This window comes from Coregonus clupeaformis, chromosome 21 (assembly GCF_020615455.1).
Source record: "Coregonus clupeaformis isolate EN_2021a chromosome 21, ASM2061545v1, whole genome shotgun sequence".
In the NCBI taxonomy this organism is placed as follows: Eukaryota; Metazoa; Chordata; class Actinopteri; order Salmoniformes; family Salmonidae; genus Coregonus; species Coregonus clupeaformis.
Genome location: NC_059212.1, coordinates 16,520,010 through 16,547,970, shown reverse-complemented (window position 1 = coordinate 16,547,970; position 27,961 = coordinate 16,520,010). Strand labels below are relative to the sequence as shown.

At 44.1% G+C, this 27,961-nt stretch overlaps 1 protein-coding gene across 1 annotated transcript in view; it reads left to right on the top strand.

Annotated features, from left to right (window-relative positions):
* cdh6 (cadherin 6) overlaps nucleotides 1–26,504 on the top strand; it is a 40,641-nt gene extending 14,137 nt beyond the window's left edge. Inside the window, exons 3-12 of the mRNA XM_041842116.2 lie at nucleotides 10,376–10,670; nucleotides 10,899–11,018; nucleotides 11,966–12,139; nucleotides 15,172–15,359; nucleotides 15,558–15,814; nucleotides 16,559–16,695; nucleotides 18,450–18,571; nucleotides 19,229–19,346; nucleotides 19,770–20,021; nucleotides 24,002–26,504. Of these exons, the coding sequence (XP_041698050.1) occupies nucleotides 10,376–10,670; nucleotides 10,899–11,018; nucleotides 11,966–12,139; nucleotides 15,172–15,359; nucleotides 15,558–15,814; nucleotides 16,559–16,695; nucleotides 18,450–18,571; nucleotides 19,229–19,346; nucleotides 19,770–20,021; nucleotides 24,002–24,501 (2,163 nt within the window). The 3' untranslated portion in view covers nucleotides 24,502–26,504. The remainder of the gene's footprint in view (nucleotides 1–10,375; nucleotides 10,671–10,898; nucleotides 11,019–11,965; nucleotides 12,140–15,171; nucleotides 15,360–15,557; nucleotides 15,815–16,558; nucleotides 16,696–18,449; nucleotides 18,572–19,228; nucleotides 19,347–19,769; nucleotides 20,022–24,001) is intronic.
* The last annotated feature ends 1,457 nt before the right edge of the window (nucleotides 26,505–27,961 follow it).

Below are 27,961 nucleotides of genomic sequence, written 5' to 3'. Positions count from 1 at the left end.
AGAGTTTTAATCTATATTTTCGTAGCTGTCTATTTACCACCACAAACCAATGCTGGCACAAAGACCGCACTCAATGAGCTGTATAAGGCCATAAGCAAACAGGAAAACGCTCATCCAGAGGCGGCGCTCCTAGTGGCCGAGGACTTTAATGCAGGGAAACTTAAATCCGTTTTACCTAATTTCTACCACCATGTTAAATGTGCAACCAGAGGGAAAAAAACTCTAGACCACCTTTACTCCACACACAGAGACGCGTACAAAGCTCTCCCACGCCCTCCATTTGCAAATCTGACCATAATTCTATCCTCCTGATTCCTGCTTACAAGCAAAAATCCCGCTATGCCCTCCGACGAACCATCAAACAGGCAAAGCGTCAATACAGGACTAAGATTGAATCGTACTACACCAGCTCCGACGCTTGTCGGATGTGGCAGGGCTTGCAAACTATTACAGACTACAAAGGAAAGCACAGCCACGAGCTGACCAGTGACACGAGCCTACCAGACAAGCTAAATCACTTCTATGCTCGCTTCGAGGCAAGCAACACTGAAGCATGCATGAGAGCATCAGCTGTTTCTGGACGACTGTGTGATCACGCTATCCGTAGCCAACATTCACAAGGCCGCAAGACTAGACGGATTACCAGGACGTGTATTCCGAGCATGCGCTGAGCATTCAAGTGTCTTCACTGACATTTTCAACCTGTCCCTGACTGAGTCTGTAATACCAACGTGTTTCAAGCAGACCACCATAGTCCCTGTGCCCAAGAACACGAAGGTAACCTGCCTAAATGACTACAGACCCATAGCACTCACGTCTGTAGCCATGGAGTGCTTTGAAAGGCTGGTCATGGCTCACATCAACACCATTATCCCAGAAACCCTAGACCCACTCCAATTTGCATACCGCCCCAACATATCCACAGATGATGCAATCTCTATTGCACTCCACACTGCCCTTTCCCACCTGGGCAAAAGGAACACCTACGTGAGAATGCTATTCATTGACTACAGCTCAGCGTTCAACACTGTGGTGCCCTCAAAGCTCATCACTAAGCTAAGGACCCTGGGACTAAACACCTCCCTCTGCAACTGGATCCTAGACTTCCTGACGGGTCGCTCCCAAGTGGTAAGGGTAGGTAACAACACATCTGCCACGCTGATCCTCAACACAGGGGCCCCTCAGGGGTGCATGCTCTGTCCCCTCCTGTACTCCCTGTTCACCCATGACTGCATGGCCTGGCATGACTCCAACACCATCATTAAGTTTGCCGACGACACAACAGTGGTAGGCCTGATCACCGACAACGATGAGACAGCCTATAGGGAGGAGATCAGAGACCTGGCCGTGTTGTGCCAGGATAACAACCTCTCCCTCAACGTGATCACGACAAAGGAGATGATTGTGGACTACAGGAAAAGAAGGACTGAGCACGCCCCCATTCTCATCGACAGGGCTGTAGTGGAGCAGGTTGATTGCTTCAAGTTCCTTGGTGTCCACATCACCAACACACTATTATGGTCCAAACACACCAAGACAGTCGTGAAGATGGCCTATTCCCCCTCAGGAGACTGAAAAGATTTGGCGTGGGTCCTCAGATCCTCAAAAAGTTATACAGCTGCACCATCGAGAGCATCCTGACTGGTTGCATCACTGCCTGGTATGGCAACTGCTCGGCCTCCAACCGCAAGGCACTACAGAGGGTAGTGCATACGGCCCAGTACATCACTGGGGCCAAGCTTCCTGACATCCAGGATCTCTATACCAGGCGGTGTCAGAGGAAGGCCCTAAAAATTGTCAAAGACTCCAGCCACCCTAGTCATAGACTGTTCTCTCTGCTACCGCACGGCAAGCGGTACCGGAGCGCCAAGTCTAGGTCCAAAAGGCTTCTTAACAGCTTCTACCCCCAAGCCATAAGACTCCTGAATAGCTAATCAAATGGCTACCCAGACTATTTGCATTGATTTGATTTGATTGATTAATTCAATGAATCTCTGTTTGAAATTTGCAGCAGTGTATCTATATAGACAAAAGTACTTGGAGAGGTAGATATACGGTTTAACAGATTAATGGGTATGTAATAAATGTGTGTACTAAATATTATTACAAACCATGTGGTATGATTTTTACTCCATATACAAATCAAGGTGTTGTTAGCAAAGCAAGACCATATTATGGAAAGATGGAATGAGTCACTCACTACTCAGAGACCATCAGTACCCTACCCGTCACCTCCCCTACCTGTCACTCACACTCCACCTCACAGTGTAACGAATACTCGGACAGAGTGGTAAGATCCAATCGCAGAATAGCGATGCTTTATTAGAGTACAGACAAGGGTATAGCTTAATCGTGGTCGGGCGGGCTGTGGTCAAAACCGGGCAAGGCATAGACAGGCAGAGGTACCAAAGGAGCGGGCTAGTCGTAGTCGAGGGCACAGGCACAGGATCAGAGGACGGTAATCACTGGGGTAGACAAGCAGAGGATTAAGCAATTCGGGGAGTCAAACAACAAGGCACAGGTCGGATACACGGGTAATCAAAACAACAAACTCTCTCTCTCGGAACAAAACGCTTAGCAAGTCACAAAGGAACAATACCTCGCACCGACTGAACTTCTGAGCACACCTTATATCCTACCCTAATTACGGACAGGTGTGCTCAGAACTCAGGTGAACCAGATCGAGTCTGATGACTCCCCCTCTCTGTAGATCGGGGAAGTGTCAGACTCTGTCTAGACCCAGCCAACCCCCGATCCCTTACAGTATCCCCCTCCCCAGGGCCGGCTCCTGACGGCCTTCTACCTCTACCGGGTGGTCTTCCTCTGGGTCGGGGTCCGGGATGATCTTGGTGTTCAGCGTGGAAAGTGGCCTTGAGAGCGGGGTCTAGTATGTCCTTAGCAGGAACCCAGGACCGTTCCTCCGGTCCATATCCCTCCCAGTCTACGAGATATTCGATGCCCCCTCGTCTCCGTCTTGACTCCAGTATCTCGTGGACTGTATAGGTGGTGTCCTGTTCATCCTCCAAAGGTGGTGTAGTAGGTTGTTGAGCGATTGGTGGATACATCGGGCTATAATGAACAGGTTTCAGCAGGGAGACGTGGAACGTAGGGGTTTATCCTGTAGTGTCGAGGGAGTAACAGACGGTAGGTGACAGGGTTAATACGTCTCTGTACTTTGAAGGGACCAATGTACCTGGGTTGGAGCTTCTTGCAGCTCCGTCGGAACCGCAGGTCTCGGGTAGACAGCCACACTCGTTGCCCGGGTTGATAAGTGGGAGTAGGTCTCCCGGCGTCGGTCGGCATAGGTCTTTTGCTGCTGTGAGGCTTGACTGAGATTTTGATGGGCCGTCTCCCAGACCTGCACACTCGGGACGAACCACTCGTCCACCGCCGGTACCATCCCGGGTGCGGTATCCCACGGAAACAGGGGTGGTTGATACCCTAGAACACACTGAAAGGGCGTTAGACGTAGGGAGGTGTGAACGAGTGAGTTCTGCGCATACTCTACCCAAGGAAGGAATCGGCTCCACTCTTGCGGCTGCCGCGAACATTGTTGCCGTGAGATACTTCCCAATTTCCTGGTTGAGCCGTTCTGTCTGCCCATTGGCCTGGGGATGATACCCGGAGGTGAGGCTCACCGAGATGCCCAAGCGTTCGCAGAAGGCCTTCCAAACCCGGGATACGAACTGGGGTCCCCGGTCGGAAACAATATCCTCTGGAACACCAAACTGCCGGAACACCTGGTTAAACATAGTCTCCGCCATCTGAGTGGCGTTAGGTAAACGGGTCATGGGTACTAACCGACACATCTTTGAGAATCGATCGATGACCACGAGAATTACAGTATGGCCCTCTGATTCTGGTAGGTCGGTAACAAAGTCCATCGCAATGTGCGACCAGGGTCGTTGAGGAGTTGGCAATGGCATCAGCTTACCCTCCGGTAGTGTTCGAGGCGCCTTGGACTGAGCACATACCGGGCAGGATAATACGTAGTCTCTGACGTCATCTGTGAGGGAATCCCACCAGTATTTTCGACTGATGAGTCGTGTAGTTCGAGTGATTCCGGGATGACCAGATCCTAGCGACGTGTGGCACCATTCCATCAGTTGAGGTCGAAGCGGAGCTGGTACAAACACCTTCAACACCGGGGTTTCTGGAGGGGCTGGTTCCGCTTGTAGGCTCTCCTGAATTGTGTCATCGATAGCCCACCTCACAGGACCAGCACGGCAACTCATGGGGAGGATAGGTTCTGGTTCAACCGGTCTGTCAGCGCGCTCGAACCGTCGGGAAAGCGCGTCCGCCTTACAATTCTTGGACCCGGGAATATAAGAAACAGTGAATTGGAAACGGTTGAAGAACAAAGACCACCTTGCCTGTCGGGAGTTCAGTTGTTTAGCACTGTGAAGATACTCCAGATTGCGGTGGTCCGTGAGCACTTGGAACGGATGAGCTGCTCCCTCCAGCCAATGTCTCCACTCCTCCAGGGCTAACTTCACCGCCAGTAATTCACGATTTCCCACGTCGTAGTTCTGCTCGGCCGGATTCAGCTTCTTAGAAAAAAAAGCACAGGGTCGTGATTTGGGCGGCTCACCTTGGCGCTGGGATAGCACGGCTCCCACTCCAACCTCCGAGGCGTCCACCTCCACGATGAACGGCAAGGTAGGATCCGGCTGACATAAAATGGGAGCGGTGGTAAATCGTTGTTTCAATGTCTCAAAAGCCTGCACTGCCTCCTCCGTCCATCGCTGGTCATCGCCGACAGGGGAGCTGCGGTTGTGCTGAAATTACGCACGAACCGTCTATAGTAATTGGCAAACCCCAAGAATCTCTGAAGCTCTTTCACCGTCTGGGGTTGAGGCCAGTCTTGTACAGCTTGTACCTTGGATTCATCCAGTCTTACCCCTTCGGGAGTGAGTATGGCCCCAAGGAAGGAAATCGTCGTGACATGGAATTCACTCTTCTCGGCCTTCACGAACAGAGAGTGTTGGCGGAGTCGGTCCAGAACCTGTCGTACATGGGACACATGTTCTCTCAGAGAGTTCGAGTAGATTAGGATGTCATCAATGTACACTATGACGAAGCGATCAATCAAGTCCCTAAAAATGTCATTCATGAACGCCTGGAACACAGAGGGCGCGTTAGTAAGTCCATAGGGCATGACACAATATTCATAATGTCCTCGATGGGTGATGAAGGCGGTCTTCCTTTCATCCCCCTCTCTAATGCGCACCAGATTGTACGCACTCCTGAGGTCCAGTTTAATGTAGATGGAGGCCTGCCCCACCTGCTCGAGGGCTGCTGGAATAAAAGGAAGGGGGTAACGATTTTTTATGGTGATATCGTTCAAACCTCGATAGTCTATACAAGGACGCAGTCCGCCATCCTTTTTCTTAACAAAGAAAAAACTGGATGCCGCGGGAGACGTAGATGGGCGAATGGCCCCTTGCTGAAGTGCCTCATCAATATACTTGCTCATTGATTCCCGTTCCGGCTGTGACAAAGGGTAGATTCGTCCGCGAGGCGGTGTAGCCCCGGATAGCAGATAAATTGCACAATCCCAGGCCCGATGCGGTGGTAACACGGTAGCCCTCTCCTTGGAGAACACCTGCGCGTAATCCTGGTACTCTGTAGGGACAACAGTAGACACCGCACCCTTCGCATCTTCCACAGTAGACGTTTTGCAAGGTAAAATGAGGCACTCAGCCCTACATACCTCACTCCAAGCCGTGATATCGCCAGACTTCCAGGAGATGACCGGATCATGGGTAACGAGCCAGGGGTGGCCGAGGACTAGCGGCTCCCGTGGAGCGGAGATGACGAACAGAATGATGTTCTCATGGTGCAGGGAGCCCACTTGTAACTTGATTTCCCCGGTACGGTGCGTAATGAACCCAGTGCCCATGGGCTCACCGTCTAGCGCGTTGACTCGCAGGGGAGGTTGAATTGGGATAAGTTGAACTCCCAACTCCTCAGCAAGACCCATATCAAGAAAGCTGGCCGCCGCTCCGGAATCAATAAGTCCTTCCAACCTGCGCACTTTCTCTCCGACAGATAAGGTAACAGGTACATACATTTGTTTAGATGTAATGTTCAGAACGGGGGTCTCACTCACCGGTTTGGCAGTTCCGAGGCGATACCCTGGGATACGGTTAGGTCGTACCGGACATTGACGAACGAAATGACCCGACTGACCACAATACAGGCATAGTCCGTCTTGCCGATGTTGTTGTCTCACCGACCCTTGTAGTGGTGACCGTCCCAGTTGCATAGGTTCCTCCTCAGATTCTCTCCTCCGCTCTGTCGATTGCATAGGACCAGTGATCGAGGGCTCCCGGACAGTGGATGCCTTGTGTTGCACTATAAGATTATCAATAGCGATGGCTATTTTGATAAACTCATGTAGCGCAGTGATATCTCCTCGACAAGCCAACTCAGTCTGTACGTCTTTGCGCAGCCCTCTTCGGAAAACGGTGAGCAATGCAGTCTCGCTCCATCCGCTACCGGCTGCTATAGTACGGAACTCTAAAGCGTAGTCGGCTACTGTGCGACGGCCCTGCTGAAGTTCGCACAGTTGGTCTCCCACACTACGCCCAGATACTGTGTGGTCGAACACCTCTTGAAACAGTCTCTTGAACTGAACTTCCGCATTCAGCTCGGGGACCTCAGCTGCCCAAAGCGCAGTAGCCCAATCCAGTGCTCTTCCCGTTAGCAGAGAAATCATGAAATCCACCCTGCTACGGTCATCGGAAAACATAGTACGATTATATGACAGATACAGGGACATCTGGAGTAGAAACCCCTGACATTTGCCAGGTTCCCCGTCGTACCTTGTAGGTAGAGAAATCGGAGGTGCATGACGAGGACTGACCGTGCTCGGTGTGGTGCCTTCAGCCGCACCAGCGTGGAGTAGCTGTAGGAGTTCATCCATCCGTTTCTCCTGTATCTCCCATCGCCTCTGTAATTCCGCTGGATCCATGGTAATGGCGAGGTATTCTGTAACGAATACTCGGACAGAGTGGTAAGATCCAATCGCAGAATAGCGATGCTTTATTAGAGTACAGACAAGGGTATAGCTTAATCGTGGTCAGGCGGGCTGTGGTCAAAACCGGGCAAGGCATAGACAGGCAGAGGTACCAAAGGAGCGGGCTAGTCGTAGTCGAGGGCACAGGCACAGGATCAGAGCACGGTAATCACTGGGGTAGACAAGCAGAGGATTAAGCAATTCGGGGAGTCAAACAACAAGGCACAGGTCGGATACACGGGTAATCAAAACAACAAACTCTCTCTCTCTCTCTCTGAACAAAACGCTTAGCAAGTCACAAAGGAACAATACCTCGCACCGACTGAACTTCTGAGCACACCTTATATCCTACCCTAATTACGCACAGGTGTGCTCAGAACTCAGGTGAACCAGATCGAGTCTGATGACTCCCCCTCTCTGTAGATCGGGGAAGTGTCAGACTCTGTCTAGACCCAGCCAACCCCCGATCCCTTACACACAGCCCTAATGCAAACTGTAAATCTGGTGTTTCGCAAGCTGGGGTCAATTCCATTTTCATTCCTGTCAGTTAAATTAGATAATGTCATTTCCATGTAAAAGGACCCATGAGCACCAACATGTGACGTTCATAGGAGCATGTCAAATTGGGTGTCACGTAAGCTAAGAGTCTATATTTTTTTGAAAAATAGGAGCATATATACATTTTTCAAACATTTCCATCTAAAAATTGTTGAATTAGCAAAGGCCCCTACCAACTAATATAAAAATATACATTTTTATGCCTTCTGTAAGTTTAAGAAACATTGTCTTGTGCCTTGATATTCTGTTACCAAACACCCACATATCTTTAAGTTATTTTTTTATTTCTCTCCCTCATAAGGAGGAGGATATTAAAAGTTATCAGAAGTAACAAGTAAAGGTAGACCTATCAATTAGTTATAGTGTTTTTACTGATATAAAGGTTGTTTATTAATTAGTAAGTAATTAAAATCAAATTGTTGTGACAAAATCGGTTACAGAATTTCTGCAATTGAATTGGGAAATTATAGTAGTCACAAACCACAGTTGGGTTCACAACTTTGGACAGCACAGTACAGTACAGTATAGCACAGTAGAGTACAGTACAGTAAAGAAAAGTAGATTATAGTTCAGTACAGTACAGAAGAGTAGAGTTCAGTACAGTACACAGTAGAGCACACGAGTTGAGTACACTATAATGTACTGTACTTTACTGTACTCTACTCTACTGTATGGTACTGAACTCTACTCTACTCTACTGAAGTCTACTGTACTATACTGAACTGAACTCTACTCTACTGCACTGTACTCTACTGTACTGAACTGAACTCTCCTGGACTCTTCTACAGTTCTGTGTTGTGCTATACTGTACTCTACTGAGCTCTACTGTGCTGTGCTTTGATGTCCAAACTTGTGAAACATAGACGTCTATGATTGGTTCAGATTTGGTCCGATCCGGACCAACCACATTTGGTCTTGTTTGGGGGCAGAGCTCACTAAAATAATAGCCAGTGTGTAGAATAATACCCAAATATGCAAAGTAGGATATTGCATATTTATTCCTTTGCCTACCTATTTAGGATACATCACCATGAAGAGAATCACATTTATATCTATAATTATGCATTTCTGTGTAGTACAGATCAGGGACCCATGATGAAATTCCGTTACCGGGTGTAAATCCACTTCACTTACTGTAGTTCAATAACCAAAATAGTTTTTTTTCAAAGTCAATGTGTCATGTCATAGCTGACACCATTCTTTCTGCAGACATCGTTGAATCTTAATTGGGAGCAGATATTTAACAGAGTTTTTGGAAAACGTGGACACATAACTGGAGGGAGATTTTACCTAAAATCTATACCCAAATTTTGCATCTGCACAGTTCATCCAGTAAATGTGTTTTTGTAAAATTGTTTGTATAAATTGTTAAAAGTAATCATTGTGCATAGAATTAGTTGTATGGTTTGTTAAACTTTGAAATCAATGGGTCTCAGTGCAATTGCGTTACTGTGGAATTGCCCATAAGGAATTTCCCCATTGGAATACTAGTCCAATCCCTAAGTGGACTGTTGAATGCAGTTATTGTATCGTAGATACACTACGTGACCAAAAGTATGTGGACACCTGCTTGTTGAACATCTGATTCCAAAATCATGGCCATTAATATGGAGTTGGTCCCCCCTTTGCTGCTATAACTGCCTCCACTCTTCTGGGAAGGCTTTTCACTAGATGTTGGAACATTGCTGCAGGGACTTGCTTCCATTCAGCCACAAGAGCATTAGTGAGGTCGGGCACTGAAGTTGGGCAATTAGGCCTGGCTCGCAGTCGGCGTTTCAATTAATCCCAAAGGTGTTCAATGGGGTTGAGGTCAGGGCTCTGTGCAGGCCAGTCAAGTTCTTCCACACCAATCTCGACAAACTGTTTCTGTATGGACCTCGCTTTGCGCAGGGGGGCATTGTCATGCTGAAACAGGAAAAGGCTTTCCCAAACTGTTGCCACAAAGTTGGAAGCACAGAATTGTCTAGAATGTCATTGTATGCTGTAGCATTAAGATTTCCCTTCACTGGAACTAAGGGGCCTAGCCCCAACAATGGCACTATGCATTCGGGGAGGTAGCGTTCTCCTGGCATCCGCCAAACCAAGATTTGTCCGTCGGACTGCCAGATGGTTAAGTGTGATTCATCACTCCAGAGAACGCGTTTCCACTGCTCCAGAGTCCAATGGCTGCGAGCTTTACACAACTCCAGCCGATGCTTGGCATTGGTGATCTTAGGCTTGTGTGTGGCTGCTCGGCCATGGAAACCCATATCATGAAGCTGCCGAGGAACAGTTATTGTGCTGACGTTGCTTCCAGAGGATGTTTGGAACTCGGTAGTGAGAGTTGCAACCAAGGACAGATTATTTTTATGAGCTACGCGCTTCAGCAATCGCCGGTCCCGTTCTGTGAGCTTATGTGGCTTACCACTTTGCGGCTGAGCCGTTGTTGCTCCTAGACGTTTCCACTTCACAATAACCACTTACAGTTGACCGGGGCAACTCTAGCAGGACTGAAACTTGACAAGCTGACTTGTTGGAAGGGTGGCATCCAATGACTGTGCCACGTTGAAAGTCAGTGAGCTCTTCAGTAAGGCCATTCTACTGCCAATGTTTGTCTATGGAGATTGCATTGCAGTGTGCTCGATTTTATACACCTGTCAACAACGGGTGTGGCTGAAATAGCCGAATCCACTAATTTGAAGGAGTGTCCACATACTTTTGTACATATAGTGCAGTAAAAATCTGGTATTTGCCTTGCTGGACCAATTTCTCCCAGGAGACAAAAATGTTGACTATTCTTTTGATTTTCTATGGCAGCTCCAATCCGACATGGACAGGGGGGATGGAACCCTGAAATACATTCTAAGCGGGGACGGGGCTGGAGACATATTTACCATTGATGAAAACAATGGTGACCTCCATGCCAATAAGAGACTGGACAGAGAGGAGAAGGCCTTCTATACCCTCCGAGCCACCGTGGTCAACAAGAACACAGGCATGAAACTGGAGCCGGAGACAGAGTTCATTGTTAAACTCCATGACATCAACGACAACGAGCCCAAATTCACTAAGGAGCTTTACACTGCCAGAGTACCTGAGAGGTCCAATATAGGTATGTGCTCTTTCACTTTAATTTGACATGTCAAGGTCATGACCTTTCAATTTACGTTTTAACTCCCTTTGATGATAAAATATCAGTACGATTTCAAGGTCAATGGTGCCTTAAATTGTAAAATATGTATTTTCTTTTGTCTTAGAACCATGAATGGTTTTGACAGTTGATGTGAGTTCTTATTCTTCCTCAGCAATTAACAAAACCTTTTTTATCTTCCATTCTCAGGTACTTCAGTCACCCAGGTGACAGCCACGGACGCAGACGACAGCATGTACGGGAACAGCGCTAAACTACGATACAGCATCAGCCAGGGGCACCCGTACTTCTCAGTGGAACATGACACAGGTCCGTCTGTCTGCCTGCCTGCCTTCATGTCTTTCTGTCTGTCTGTCTCTCTGTGCATCTGTCTGTCTGAAAAAGCAGCAATGCTGTTTTATCCCTCAAAGCAATTATTATTACAATGAAGCGAGAGACGGTAATGCAATGTAATGTTCAGAGTCAGACTTCCAGAGCCATTACTATTCTTTGCCCCCATTTTCCAAAGTAGACTGTAACATTGAATCATTTCTAATGTGCACTCTGGAACATATCCCACTGCTGGTTCTGTGTTTAAACAAAAGGGAAATGGAAACAAAAAAGCCTCCAACTGGCAGATTATTGTGTGGCTTAACAGCGATATGGTTTATCCCTGATGTGACATGGACGATGATGTCCCCGTCACACCAGAGGACATGAAATCCTACGAGTTTTGGAAAAAATAGATGTTTCTGAGGGTTAATCTGAAAACAGTCATATTATAGATTAAAGAACACATTCAAACAAGCCAAGCCAGGCCAGACAGTATTGTGTAGGATGGATGTTGGGTCAGTTGCCATTTTCACTATCCCATCAAAATAATTAGGTTAAATACAGTAGTAAATGTTTCTTGTTAAATCCTACCATGAGGTCTTAGCAATGTGAAACAGTTTTTATTTTCTGATGTGGTGACCATTTCTTTGCAGGAGGTGCTTCTCTCTTATACCAGTCATAAACATTAGTTACATTACTCCCATTTGTAATTATAACTAAAGTATTTGCTGATACATTAGTTAAATCAAGGACACCTACATAAATTAGGTCACTCTCAGACTATACCCACATCACTTAAATATGTTTGACATGGTGGCACCATGAGAAATCCCTACAGCCCTACAGGACCAGAGAAGGAGAAATGTGCTTAGCTAGCTAATTAACAATAATTCTCATTATATTATATGACACATTAATATTGTGTTCCTCTGGTTTGTCCTCAGGCATCATCCGGACAGCCCTGGGGCCTGGAGAGATGGACCGGGAGAAGCGGGAGCACTACCAGGTAGTGATTGAGGCCAAGGACATGGCGGGCCAGAGGGGAGGCTTAACCGGGACAACCACGATCAATATCACCCTGACCGACGTCAACGACAACCCCCCACGCTTCTCCCAGAGTGAGTACTGAGTACAGTAACTGGTATTATACTGGTGCTTGAAGTAGTAATTAGTAATGGTATTCATAGTAGTCCTAATATTAGTGGTAGTGTCAGTGAGTGACATGTTGGGAACAAGAATCAGTTTTTTAGCCGTGTCATTGTGCTGTGTGTATGAGTGAAGGCGTCAGCATACTTCAGTTCGGCTGGAGCCTAGCTGAACTCGGCTAGCCGAACCAAACGAGTGTGCTCGCATACTCCCTTAAAAGACCTTTGCTTGAAAAATTAGAAAAAAGCGTCTATAGTACTGTTTGTCCATTTTGAGACGGCGTAGCCAGTATACGCTTCCTCAAAATAGTCAGAATTAATCTAAGATAACTCAAGAAATCTGTCATTAATTTTGACGCTTTTGCAGAGTAGATCTTAGTCGCGCAATTTTACATCTAACTCAGATGTTTGGTGCAGTATTTTTCAATGAAAACATGTGCATGAAAACGAGTCGTCGAGACTTTATTGAAGAATCCCTACTGTTGACCCATCACTGACGAAGGGGCGTAGACTTCGGCTTCGAACTTCAACTCGCCCAAACAGACGAAAAAACCCTCACCGAAGTCCAAAACGAACAAAAACCATCAGAAAATGACATCATTATATGAACAAACTCTACCGAACTGTTTAGTCTGGGAAGCATGCGGACACCTTGAGTGTCCATCTTATACAGGGTTAGCTGTGATTAAACTACAATGCCGGGTCCCACAAAGTGAATCGGCTTGATAATCCTGATTAGATGAACAGAGTTCTCTCTCTCTCTCTCTCTCTCTCTCTCTCTCTCTCTCTCTCTCTCTCTCTCTCTCTCTCTCTCTCTCTCTCTCTCTCTCTCTCTCTCTCCACACACATTTACACTCTGTCCTACAAATTGAAAACACCCTGGAATCTGTTTGACAGATTGCTTTTGGCATTTGGCGGAAACTAAAGGAGGAAAAAAAAGGTCTGAACCACTCCACCTTCACATCTCTCTCTCCCACTTAGTCAGTTAATGACACCTTACAGCAGGAAGCTTACACCACCAGTCAGCACCATGCTTGGTGGAAACATACTATCTAATTGGTCACCATGAGCAGAAGGTTAACACCACTAGCACTGCTGAAGTGCAGTGATACAGGTTCACACACAGTGTCTTCAGAAAGTTTTCACACCCCTTGACTTTTTCCACATTTTGTTATGTTACATTCTGAATTTAAAATGGATTAAATTTAGATTTTGTGTCACTGTTCTACACACAATACCGCATAATGTCAATTTGGAATTATGTTTTTACACATTTTCACAAATTAATAAAAAAAATAAAAGCTGAAATGTCTTGAGTCAATAGGTATTCAACACTGGCAAGCCTAAATAAGGTCAGGAGTAAAAATGTGCTTAACAAGTCACATAATATAGTAAGTTGCATAGACTCACTCTATGTGCAATAATGGTGTTTAACATGATTTTTGAATGACTACCCCATCTCTGTACCCCACACATACAATTATCTGTAAACTCCCTCAATCAAGCAGTGAATTTCAAGCACAGATTCAACCACAAAGACCAGGGAGGTTTTCTAATGGCTCGCAAAGAAGGGCACCTATTGGTAGATGGGTGGGAGAAAGAATAATGAGAAATGTAATATCCCTTTGAGCATGGTGAAGTTATTAATTACACTTTGGATGGTGTATCAATACACCCAGTCACTACAAAGATACAGGCGTCCTTCCTAACTCAGTTGAAGGAGAGGAAGAAAAATGCTCAGGGATTTCACCCTGAGACCAATGGTGACTTTAAAGCAGTTACAGAGTTAAATGGCTGTGATAGGAGAAAACGTAGGATGGATCAACAACATTTGAGTTACTCCACAATACTAACCTAAATGACAGAGTGAAAAGAAGGAAGCCTGTACGGAAACAACATATTCCAAAACATGCATCCTGTTTGCAGTAATGCACTAAAGTAATACTGCAAAAAATGTGGCAAACCAATTAACTTTTTGTCCTGAATACAAAGCATTATGTTTGGGGCAAATCCCACAAAACACATCACTAAGTGCCACACTTCATATTTTCAAGCATGGTGGTGGCTGCATCATGTTATGGGTATTCTTGTCATCGGCAAGGACTAGGGAATTTTTTGGGATAAAAAGAAAAGGCAAAGTCCTAGAGGAAGATATGGTTCAGTCTGCAAACCAACAGACACTGGGAGACAAATTCAACTTTCAGCAGGACAATAACCGAAAGCGCAAGGCCAAATATACACTGGAGTTACTTACCAAGACGACATTGAATGTTCTTGAGTGGCTTAGTTACAGTTTTGACTTAAATCGGCTTGAAAATCTGTCTAGCAATATTCAACAACCAACTTGACAGAGCTTGAAGAATTGTAAAAATAATAATGGGCACGTATTGTACAATCCATGTTTGCAAAGCTATGAGAGACTTACCCAGAAAAATGCAAAGCTGTAATCGCTGCCAAAGGTGATTCTAACATGTATTGACTCAGGGGGTTAAATACTTTTCTAATCAAAAATATTTTGTTTTCCATTAATATTTTACTTCCATAAATGTTTTACTTTGACATAACAGAGTATTTTGTGTAGATTGTTGACAAAAAAATGACAATTAAATCAATTTTAATCCCACTTACTAACACAACAAAATGTGGAAAAAGTCAAGGGGGGGTGAATACTTTCTGAAGGCAAATGTGTTAGTGTCAGAAACATAGATGTGTGGATGACGAGCTGGCACAGAAAACAACTCACTCACCATGCCAGAGGAAGACCAACAACCTCTTCTATTTGTGACAAGCTTATGCAATTCTGTCTCATGGTTCCAGGCCATTCTGGCTCTGTTTCGTTAACATACTTTCCTTCTTCTCTCCAACATAATTACTGACGCAAATGGTTTTGAGTTTTTGTGAAATCGCAGTGAATGTTGCCGATATTCCAATCTAAAGTTCTGTAGATCTCAAGTTCATACAGAACATTCTTGATTTACATGTGTCTGTTTATGTTCATGTTCCAGGTATATATCAGTTCAGCGTTCCAGAATCCATGAAAGCTGGAACTCCTGTTGGGAGAATCACAGCAGTGGATAAAGACCTTGGGAAGAATGCAGAGATGTACTACAACGTTGTCGGCGGGGACGGCTTGGGCATGTTCGATGTCATCACAGACAAAGACTCACAGGAAGGCATCATTACTGTTGGAAAGGTAACAGCCGTTACTCCTGTAAATGACATCTACTGTATAGTCACACATAACTATAGGACCTGCTTTGTTAGACCTGAGGTCATCAGACCATCATAAACTCTATTACTGTATCTGTTATTTCAAAACATCCGTACTGCATCAGTGCAGAATATGACTCCCCTACCATGTTCTATTGTCCCTGTGTCCCTGTCCCTACAGCCATTGGACTATGAAAAGACCCGGTCCTACACACTGGAGATCCAGGTACAGAATACTCAGACCTTGGACACTCGCTTCCTGGGGTACCTACCCACCAAGGACATGGCCACAGTCAGGATCGGTATAGAGGATGTGGATGAGCCTCCTCTGTTTGAGAGAGCCAGCTACGTGATGGAGGTGAAGGAGGATGCAGCCGTGGGTATTGCAGTAGGGTCTGTCAGGGCCATGGACCCGGATGGATACAACAGCCCTGTCAGGTTAGTTAGAGCACTGCTTTGCTTTCCCTCTAGCCCGCCCACTCATTTCTTCCTACCACCCACAGGTAATGGGGAGATTGGTTATAGTCATTTGTATCATTGGTCATTTGATGGATGTTAAAGGTTATGTTATAGTAATTTTGGAACTGTAGAATAATTAGAGTTGAATAGGTCATCTCATTAAATTGGGAGTCTAGAAGAAGTCGTGTCCATAATGAGCGAAGCGCAAGGTGTGTGTTCTGCACCATCTCCACACACACTCTTTTTAGTGAGTTCTTCTCAATGTCCAAAGTCTCTTAATTACCACTCCTCATGGAAATACACTGAAAGGGCATCTAGTATAAATGTAATAACAGGATCATTGCGTAATCTGCTGGATGATGAAACTGATAGGGCTGGTCTGGTCTTGTGCCACTGTTCAGAGCTGTTCCCTCTCCAGGACAGGTATGAAAATAGAGTGATATAAGTCCCAATGGCTGTTTAGGGCAGATCCTCTGGGCGTGCAGTATTCCGAATCAACTGCTGTTATCATACAGAGAGGGCAGAGAATGGAGAGTGGATTGAAAAAGTATTAAACTTATTGAGCGAAAAGGGGGTGTCAAGTACAGTAGGAGAGGTTGTTGGGGAGTGGTAGAAAATAGAAGAAGTGTATTGTTTTTAAAGCCTGTAGTAAACCCTCTTGAATATTTGACAAACCTCCATGCTTTCAATCATTGTCTTACATTTTGTGTATCTATCGTACAGGTACTCCATTGATCGTCGCACAGATCTGGACCGGCTTTTTAACGTGCATTCTGGGAATGGGTCCATATTTATCACAAGACCTCTCGACCGAGAAGAAGCTGCCTGGCACAACATTTCTGTTATCGCAACTGAGTTCAGTAAGTCTTTCTCAGGCAACTTTATCATGCACATGAATTCACAATACAAACAGTTCAATTATTATATTCTGCCCTGTTTTGATACATAAAAAAATATATATATACAGTGGGGAAAAAAAGTATTTAGTCAGCCACCAATTGTGCAAGTTCTCCCACTTAAAAAGACGAGAGAGGCCTGTAATTGTCATCATAGGTACATGTCAAGTATGACAGACAAAATGAGATTTTTTTCCCCAGAAAATCACATTGTAGGATTTTTAATGAATTTATTTGCAAATGATGGTGGAAAATAAGTATTTGGTCAATAACAAAAGTTTCTCAATACTTTGTTATATACCCTTTGTTGGCAATGACACAGGTCAAACGTTTTCTGTAAGTCTTCACAAGGTTTTCACACACTGTTGCTGGTATTTTGGCCCATTCCTCCATGCAGATCTCCTCTAGAGCAGTGATGTTTTGGGGCTGTTGCTGGGCAACACAGACTTTCAACTCCCTCCAAAGATTTTCTATGGGGTTGAGATCTGGAGACTGGCTAGGCCACTCCAGGACCTTGAAATGCTTCTTTACGAAGCCTCTCCTTCGTTGCCCGGGCGGTGTGTTTGGGATCATTGTCATGCTGAAAGACCCAGCCACGTTTCATCTTCAATGCCCTTGCTGATGGAAGGAGGTTTTCACTCAAAATCTCACGATACATGGCCCCATTCATTCTTTCCTTTACACGGATCAGTCGTCCTGGTCCCTTTGCAGAAAAACAGCCCCAAAGCATGATGTTTCCACCCCCATGCTTCACAGTAGGTATGGTGTTCTTTGGATGCAACTCAGCATTCTTTGTCCTCCAAACACGACGAGTTGAGTTTTTACCGAAAAAGTTATATTTTGGTTTCATCTGACCATATGACATTCTCCCAATCCTCTTCTGGATCATCCAAATGCACTCTAGCAAACTTCAGACGGGCCTGGACATGTACTGGCACTGCAGGATTTGAGTCCGTGGTGGCGTAGTGTGTTACTGATGGTAGGCTTTGTTACTTTGGTCCCAGCTCTCTGCAGGTCATTCACTAGGTCCCCTCGTGTGGTTCTGGGATTTTTGCTCACCGTTCTTGTGATCATTTTGACCCCACAGGGTGAGATCTTGCGTGGAGCCCCAGATCGAGGGAGATTATCAGTGGTCTTGTATGTCTTCCATTTCCTAATAATTGCTCCCACTGTTGATTTCTTCAAACCAAGCTGCTTACCTATTGCAGATTCAGTCTTCCCAGCCTGGTGCAGGTCTACAATTTTGTTTCTGGTGTCCTTTGACAGCTCTTTGGTCTTGGCCATAGTGTAGTTTGGAGTGTGACTGTTTGAGGTTGTGGACAGGTGTCTTTTATACTGATAACAAGTTCAAACAGGTGCCATTAATACAGGTAACGAGTGGAGGACAGAGCAGCCTCTTAAAGAAGAAGTTACAGGTCTGTGAGAGCCAGAAATCTTGCTTGTTTGTAGGTGACCAAATACTTATTTTCCACCATAATTTGCAAATAAATTCATTAAAAATCCTACAATGTGATTCTCAGGATTTTTTTTTCTCAATTTGTCTGTCATAGTTGACGTGTACCTGTGATGAAAATTACAGGCCTCTCTCATCTTTTTAAGTGGGAGAACTTGCACAATTGGTGGCTGACTAAATACTTTTTTCCCCCACTGTATATATATAATTATTTATTACAGCTATTATTCATAATTGGTTTTTGATGTGTATGTTTTCTTTACAGACAAACCTCTGCAGACCAGTCGGGTGCCTGTTTATATCCGTCTTCTAGATGTCAACGACAACGCACCCACGTTCGCCTCTTTCTACGAGACGTTTGTTTGTGAAAAGACCAAGGCTGGACAGGTACGGAACACGGATCTTCCACTTAGGTCCCATGACAGATAGTGATTAACATGAATTCATTATTCTCGCTGCTATAATTACTCCATATCATTGTGACATCTAGAGGTTCTACCATAGGTTATATGCCCAAGAATACCACAAATGGGGATAAAGTATTGTGATGAGTACTATATTCCTCTGGGGAAGTGATTGGTCTCCAGGGTCTACTTTCTGTGGCAGCTGATGAGATGATCTGTCAAGGCAGGTGACAGTAGCTGTCACACATCAAGGACATGTTTCAATAGGTGCCCACCACATGTCTATTCCTACCTCTCCTTTTATCCCTCCTTCTTCCCTCTGTCATTATTCATAATTAATTCAGAGGCCCATCCTTGGTTCTTCTGTGTTTGTGTTTGCTGCCCTCCTGTTTACCATGCAAGGTCCCATGAGAGTAGTCAATACAATCATCCACAATGGATCTTCCCCAATGGTTATTTATTTATGTCATTAATTAAATAAACATATCAATCTGTCTATATGCATGGTCTCTAGCCTACAAGTTTAGCCTCCAATTTTCGTCAATATCGCAAGCCTGGAAAACCAAAGAGTACCTTGCTATCTGACAGCACACATTTTCTATTTAAAATATGAATCCGTTTTTGTTTATCCTGTAAACAGAAGATCCAGACGGTGAGTGCTGTGGATGCAGATGACCCTGCAGGTGGACACAAGTTCTTCTTCAGTCTGGCTACGGAGGGAGCTTACAGAGGCAACTTCACAGTCAGAGACAATGGAGGTGAGTACTGTACTGTAGGATCTCTTTGGGTCTCTATCATACACAGTCAACATCTGATATTATATGTAGGTCTCTATCACACACAGTCAACACCTGATTATTTATATTTTTTATATTTTTTATATCTTTAACTTTGCATTGTTGGAAATGGACCTTAAGTAAGCATTTCACTGTTAGTCTACACCTGTTGTCTACGAAGCATGTGACAAATACAATTTGATTTGATATTATAGTAAACATGTTATAATGCCTAATAGCATACATGTTTATGGCACCTTGTAGTTAATCCAATGAATCCACGCTGGAAGACAATTCTGCGATCTGTGTGCAATCAGTCACCCTTCATAGCAACATAACGCACTATAATGTGGCTGTTACATCCGTCTTTAACATGTGCGTTAAATGTATTTTGTTTCCCTCTAGATAACACAGCTGGCGTCCTAACCCGGCGCTCCAGCTACAGCCGACTGCACAAGAGCGTCTACCTGGTTCCCATGGTGATCACAGATGGGGACTTCCCCATGCAGAGCAGCACAGGGACGCTGACGGTGCGTGTGTGCACCTGCGACCGCGAAGGCAACATGGAGCTGTGCAACGCCGAGGCCCAGACCAGCTCAGCTGGACTCAGTACCGGGGCCCTGGTGGCTATCCTGCTTTGTGTTATCATCCTCCTCAGTGAGTATAGCTGTCTGTATGTCTGTCTATCTGTTTATCTGGCTGGCTGTCTGGCTGTGTGAGTATATTGATTGAGTCCTCATTGAGTATAGCTGTCTGTTTGTCTGGCTCTGGCTCTGGCTCTGGCTCTGACCATCTCCATCTCCTAATTAGTCATTCACATGAATGTACAGTATGGAAAATATCTCTCTTTAATAAGAAATTCCACAGGTTCTAGTGTAGTTGCTATATTTTAGATTTTCAATTTGACCTTTCTGTATACAGTGGGGGAAAAAAAGTATTTAGTCAGCCACCAATTGTGCAAGTTCTCCCACTTAAAAAGATGAGAGGCCTGTAATTTTCATCATAGGTACACGTCAACTATGACAGACAAAATTAGATTTTTTTTTCCAGAAAATCACATTGGAGGATTTTTTATGAATTTATTTGCAAATTATGGTGGAAAATAAGTATTTGGTCAATAACTAAAGTTTCTCAATACTTTGTTATATACCCATTGTTGGCAATGACACAGGTCAAACGTTTTCTGTAAGTCTTCACTAGGTTTTCACACACTGTTGCTGGTATTTTGGCCCATTCCTCCATGCAGATCTCCTCTAGAGCAGTGATGTTTTGGGGCTGTCGCTGGGCAACACAGACTTTCAACTCCCTCCAAAGATTTTCTATGGGGTTGAGATCTGGAGACTGGCTAGTCCACTCCAGGACCTTGAAATGCTTCTTACGAAGCCACTCCTTCGTTGCCCGGGCGGTGTGTTTGGGATCATTGTCATGCTGAAAGACCCAGCCACGTTTCATCTTCAATGCCCTTGCTGATGGAAGGAGGTTTTCACTCAAAATCTCACGATACATGGCCCCATTCATTCTTTCCTTTACACGGATCAGTCGTCCTGGTCCCTTTGCAGAAAAACAGCCCCAAAGCATGATGTTTCCACCCCCATGCTTCACAGTAGGTATGGTGGTCTTTGGATGCAACTCAGCATTCTTTGTCCTCCAAACACGACGAGTTGAGTTTTTACCAAAAAGTTATATTTTGGTTTCATCTGACCATATGACATTCTCCCAATCCTCTTCTGGATCATCCAAATGCACTCTAGCAAACTTCAGACGGGCCTGGACATGTACTGTGTGGTTCTGGGATTTTTGCTCACCGTTCTTGTGATCATTTTGACCCCACGGGGTGAGATCTTGCGTGGAGCCCCAGATCGAGGGAGATTATCAGTGGTCTTGTATGTCTTCCATTTCCTAATAATTGCTCCCACAGTTGATTTCTTCAAACCAAGCTGCTTACCTATTGCAGATTCAGTCTTCCCAGCCTGGTGCAGGTCTACAATTTTGTTTCTGGTGTCCTTTGACAGCTCTTTGGTCTTGGCCATAGTGGAGTTTGGAGTGTGACTGTTTGAGGTTGTGGACAGGTGTCTTTTATACTGATAACAAGTTCAAACAGGTGCCATTAATACAGGTAACGAGTGGAGGACAGAGGAGCCTCTTAAAGAAGTTGTTACAGGTCTGTGAGAGCCAGAAATCTTGCTTGTTTGTAGGTGACCAAATACTTATTTTCCACCATAATTTGCAAATAAATTCATTAAAAATCCTACAATGTGATTTTCTGGATTTTTTTTCTCTCAATTTGTCTGTCATAGTTGACGTGTACCTATGATGAAAATTACAGGCCTCTCTCATCTTTTTAAGTGGGAGAACTTGCACAATTGGTGGCTAACTAAATACTTTTTTCCCCACTGTATCACCTGAATGTGTACACATACAGTGGGGAAAAAAGTATTTAGTCAGCCACCAATTGTGCAAGTTCTCCCACTTAAAAAGATGAGAGAGGCCTGTAATTTCATCATAGGTACACGTCAACTATGACAGACAAAATGAGAAAAAAATTCCAGAAAATCACATTGTAGGATTTTTATGAATTTATTGGCATATGATGGTGGAAAATAAGTATTTGGTCAATAACAAAAGTTTCTCAATACTTTGTTATATACCCTTTGTTGACAATGACACAGGTCAAACGTTTTCTGTAAGTCCTCACAAGGTTTTCACACACTGTTGCTGGTATTTTGGCCCATTCCTCCATGCAGATCTCCTCTAGAGCAGTGATGTTTTGGGGCTGTCGCTGGGCAACACAGACTTTCAACTCCCTCCAAAGATTTTCTATGGGGTTGAGATCTGGAGACTGGCTAGGCCACTCCAGGACCGTGAAATGCTTCTTACGAAGCCACTCCTTCGTTGCCCGGGCGGTGTGTTTGGGATCATTGTCATGCTGAAAGACCCAGCCACGTTTCATCTTCAATGCCCTTGCTGATGGAAGGAGGGTTTCACTAAAAATCTCACGATACATGGCCCCATTCATTCTTTCCTTTACACGGATCAGTCGTCCTGGTCCCTTTGCAGAAAAACAGCCCCAAAGCATGATGTTTCCAACCCCATGCTTCACAGTAGGTATGGTGTTCTTTGGATGCAACTCAGCATTCTTTGTCCTCCAAACATGACGAGTTGAGTTTTTACCAAAAAGTTATATTTTGGTTTCATCTGACCATAGGACATTCTCCCATTCCTCTTCTGGATCATCCAAATGCACTTCAGACGGGCCTGGACATGTACTGGCTTAAGCAGGGGGACACGTCTCGCACTGCAGGATTTGAGTCCCTGGCGGCATAGTGTGTTACTGATGGTTGGCTTTGTTACTTTGGTCCCAGCTCTCTGCAGGTCATTCACTAGGTCCCCCGTGTGGTTCTGGGATTTTTGCTCACCGTTCTTGTGATCATTTTGACCCCATGGGGTGAGATCTTGCGTGGAGCCCCAGATCGAGGGAGATTATCAGGGGTCTTGTATGTCTTCCATTTCCTAATAATTGCTCCCACAGTTGATTTCTTCAAACCAAGCTGCTTACCTATTGCAGATTCAGTCTTCCCAGCCTGGTGCAGGTCTACAATTTTGTTTTTGGTGTCCTTTGACAGCTCTTTGGTCTTGGCCATTGTGAAGTTTGGAGTGTGACTGTTTGAGGTTGTGGACAGGTGTATTTTATACTGATAACAATTTCAAACAGGTGCCATTAATACAGGTAACGAGTGGAGGACAGAGGAGCCTCTTAAAGAAGAAGTTACAGGTCTGTGAGAGCCAGAAATCTTGCTTGTTTATAGGTGACCAAATACTTATTTTCCACCATAATTTGCAAATAAATTCATTAAAAATCCTACAATGGGATTTTCTGGATTTTTTTTCCTCAATTTGTCTGTCATAGTTGACGTGTACCTATGATGAAAATTACAGGCCTCTCTCATCTTTTTAAGTGGGAGAACTTGCACAATTGGTGGCTGACTAAATACTTTTTTTCCCCACTGTACGAGTGTGCGCACACACACAGGCACTTCTAAGAAAAGCCCTAAATTCCCCAGCCTATTTCACTCTTGGCTGTGTACTGTAAACGTGTTATTTATGTAGGATCAAAACAAGTCCAACGGGATTCAGATTGTAGACAGGATAGTAAATCTACAGGACTGGCAGTAAAAATACCCCCTGATACACCAGGAGTTAGTTTAATGAAAAATAATGTAATGCGATTACCCCAATATATTACTTCAGCACCATTAACTACATATAATGTAAATGTATTTATTAAACATGGCACCATTTCCTGGTTATTTATAAGTTACTAGTTGCAATCTCATTGCAATGTTAAAATAAAATAAAAATCAGCATCTCAACTGCAGTCGTTTCTAAATTGTTACTGGGCTGTAGTACTGGGCTGCATGAAGCAGCCCGTGTTCTAATACAGTGTTCACTGCAGCATGAGCAATGAGATAAGATGAAATGAACCAGCCCTGAACAGCAAACCTCTTGCTAACGCTGCCTCTCTCTCTCTCCATCTCTCTGTGTCTATCTCTGTCTCTCTCTCCCTGTATGTCTCTATCTCTGTCTCTCTCTCCCTGTATGTCTCTATCTCTGTCTCTCTCTCCCTCTCTGTTTCTCAGTGATCGTAGTTCTGTTTGCGGTACTGAAGAGGCAGAAGGAAAAGGAGCCTCTGATCATCTCTAAAGAGGACGTGCGAGACAACGTGGTCAGCTACAACGACGAGGGGGGCGGAGAGGAGGACACCCAGGCCTTCGACATCGGGGCTCTGCGTAACCCAGAGGCCATCGAGGAGAGCAAGCAGAGGCGGGACATCATCCCCTCGGACACTCTGTACCCCCCTCTCAGACGGACAGCCATCCCGTCGCGGGACAACGCCGATGTCCGGGACTTCATAAACCAACGGGTGCAGGATAACGACAATAATCCCACCGCCCCCCCTTATGACTCTCTGGCCACATATGCCTACGAGGGAACCGGTTCAGTGGCTGAGTCTCTCAGCTCCCTGGGGTCAGCTTCCTCTGAAGGGGACCAGGACTACAACTACCTCAGTGACTGGGGGCCCCGCTTCAGGAAACTGGCTGACATGTACGGGGCTGAGGACAGCGACCGTGACTCCTAACACACTACTTGACCTGTTTCTGGGGCCTGAGCTAGGAGGATGAACTATGAACTATAACTGACTGTAATCTCTCTTCTCAAAAGATGAGGACACATGTTGCAGGCCAAGTTTTTTACAAAGTGCCCTTTTATTTCTTCCAACGCAACTATAGGCCATAGCTCTTTCTGATGGCCAGACCAGACAGAGCTGTGTGGATTATTTTTGAAACTATTTTACTGCAAGGCCGACCTTTCCAGAGAAGGTGAACTTCAGTTTATGATCCTGAGTTCAATGTCAAAAGAAACTATAAATTGATACATTTATTTGTATTTTCTGGTTACATCTGTATCTATATGCTGCATTGGAAGGGATTACACATGACTCTGAATACTTCTGTGTATTCTTGAGAGATATCTCCTATAGTTTCTCTGTACTGTTACCGAAGTGCAGTATGTTGGACTTTGTATATTTTAGTGTTTTAGTGAAATGGAACTTTGCTTTTCCAGGAACAAGGAACTGGAATCTCTTAAGGTAATTCCTCGAACCTTATTTTGAAATGTCCAAATTCTTTAAATAGAAGAAAAGCCCAGGACCAAAATAAAACATTGCTTCATGAATGTTTACGGAATTTAAGAATGGGCAGCCACTCTGTACTTACTCCATTCCCCTATCAAGCCTTCTGTTGCACAGAAAGTTCACTATTCCAATTTGAAGTTGTTTGTTTATGTTGCCAATCATTTATTATGTGATCAATCCATTTTTTGGAATTGTATCCAAGAGGAACTCTCTGAAGACACAAGGACTGTATGTGTGTATCTCTGCACGTGATGATGACTGAAGAAATGGATGGAGATGAGGTTTGATGCTCCAAGATTTATAGCGAATTTCAGCAACGTCTGACAACATCGACATAATCCATCATAAATCAATAATGGTCATATTAGACATGTTTATGGTCCCAGCGATATATACACATATGTCTTACTTACATAAATTCTGCACAAAAAGCCTACAAGGTGAATGAGCATACCATTCGTATTATCTTACATAATAGTACTTACCAAGGAAAACAATAATTCTTAAACACAATATCCGACTCATGTATTTGATTAGCTAACACAACATGTAGACTCAGCATTGGATTTGATGCGCCGTCACATGGCACAAAGTACTTATTTAACAGTTTTAGGAAGGACGACTAAATATGTCTCATATGAAGAGTTCAGGGAGTTTTATCTGTAGGTGGAGAGAGATTACTTCATATTATTGTTGGATATGGCGCTTCTATGGACAGTAGGGGAGGGGGTTTAAAACATTTCCATTAATGCATCACACAACATGTATGATGACAATGGCTGGCTTCTTTACAGAGAGAAAGCATTTACATGAAGAATTACCTAACATCCTTGAAATGAACCAAAACTATAGAAAGCATCTGAAGTAAATATTTCATTTAGCCATGTGTTGTCTAATTGTTCTGTTCTCTCTGTGACAATATTGAATGATAATGCTTTTCACTCTCTGAACTCATATCATACTAAGTAGCTAAGCAAACATAAGCAATCACTCCAAAACAACTCTATCATTAAAGAAGTTAAGACGGGATCCTAAGGATCAATTACAGCTGATCTTCGACTTTGAAAGTGTTTGCGGATAATTATGTGTTTTATTTGGGTACATCATTCTGATTTGACATCAGAACTTTTCTCTGTAAAATTGTTTGACTAAATAATGGTATATACTGTGGTTGAAACTGTGCTTTGTGGCAGTGATTTGGGAGCGTAGCTGATGTTCATGATGTACTACTCTGCTTTTTATGTTGTGATTTTCATTGTACCAAATATTTATAGGACACATGCTGAATTAATATTGTTGAATCACAAGCATCCAACCAATATCGCTGTTTTTGATGTATTTTGGAGTTGTACGACTAAATGTGGACACTACAGGCTACAGTACGTCATACTATGATGTATTAACAATTGTCACATTTTACCATAATAAACCTTTCCAGTAAACTACAAAAGAAATGCTAATCGAATTACATTAAAAGTGAAATTCAGCAACTCTTGGAGTACAGTTGAAGAAAACTGCTTCTGGTCCTCCAAGACCTGCTGAATTTCCTCTTAGATTCAGTTTGCTCCTCAACTCATGCAACTTGGTTGGAGAGCGAGGTAGTGGCAGTATTCCTTTCCCATTGCATCTAATTTAATTAACTCGGCTACAATACTACTGTATCATCACACAAACTGGTCACTGACATCTTTCTCAGACTGGCTCAATTTCAGTACCAATGGCCTACTTTACTGTACTCATGCCAAATGACTCACTCTGGCTCTCTCCCAGCATTACCTAAATCTGTGATTGAGATCTGGAGATCTCTCAGGACTGGAAACCTGATTTAGAGAGAAGGGATTCATTTCTAAATTGTTATAGGTTTAGCAGATCAGATGTGAGGCAGATGGTGACATTTAAGACAATGCCTTTGTTAATTGACTCGTACCAGGCCTCTCTCTCCCCCTCTGTAAGTACATGTCCCAGTACCTCATCTGATGGTGATGGCTAAATTTGCCTCATACAATCGTAGATGAGCAGCCAATGCTGAAAATGGTACATGTGGAAGTTAGCCACCCAGTTCCATTGTCGAAAACATCACAAGGGATTAAAGGATCATTTTATTCAACCAAGAACCATATATTAATATTTAGCCTAGCTGCTCATGTTTTAATCATTGATGTTTATTGTCATTCATGTGGTTTTTCACCAAAATGAAAGAACAATTGGAGATAACATGTCATGTCAATGGCATCAGCAACTCTGCAAAGAAGCCAACCATTGTCATCATACATGTTGTGTGATGCATTAATGGAAATGTTTTAAACCCCCTTCCCTACTGTCCATAGAAGTGCCAGGCATTTGCAACATCTGCCAGGAACTAAAAGGAGAAAGAGACTCACATGAGTTTCCACACATTAAATACCATGCAACACAATGAGCTGGCCAAAAGCACATCAACTCTAGCCAACATATCACATCAAATCAAATTGTATTTGTCACATACAAGTGTTTAGCAGATGTTATAGCGGCTGTAGCGAAATGCTTGTGCTTCTAGCTCCGACAGTGCAGTAATATCTAACAATTACACAACATTTACCCAATACACACAAAAAAGTAAGGAATGGGATTTAAGAATATATACATACAGTGGGGAAAAAAAGTATTTAGTCAGCCACCAATTGTGCATGTTCTCCCACTTAAAAAGATGAGAGAGGCCTCTAATTTTCATCATAGGTACACGTCAACTATGACAGACAAATTGAGATTTTTTTTCTCCAGAAAATCACATTGTAGGATTTTTTATGAATTTATTAGCAAATTATGGTGGAAAATAAGTATTTGGTCACCTACAAACAAGCAAGATTTCTGGCTCTCACAGACCTGTAACTTCTTCTTTAAGAGGCTCCTCTGTCCTCCACTCGTT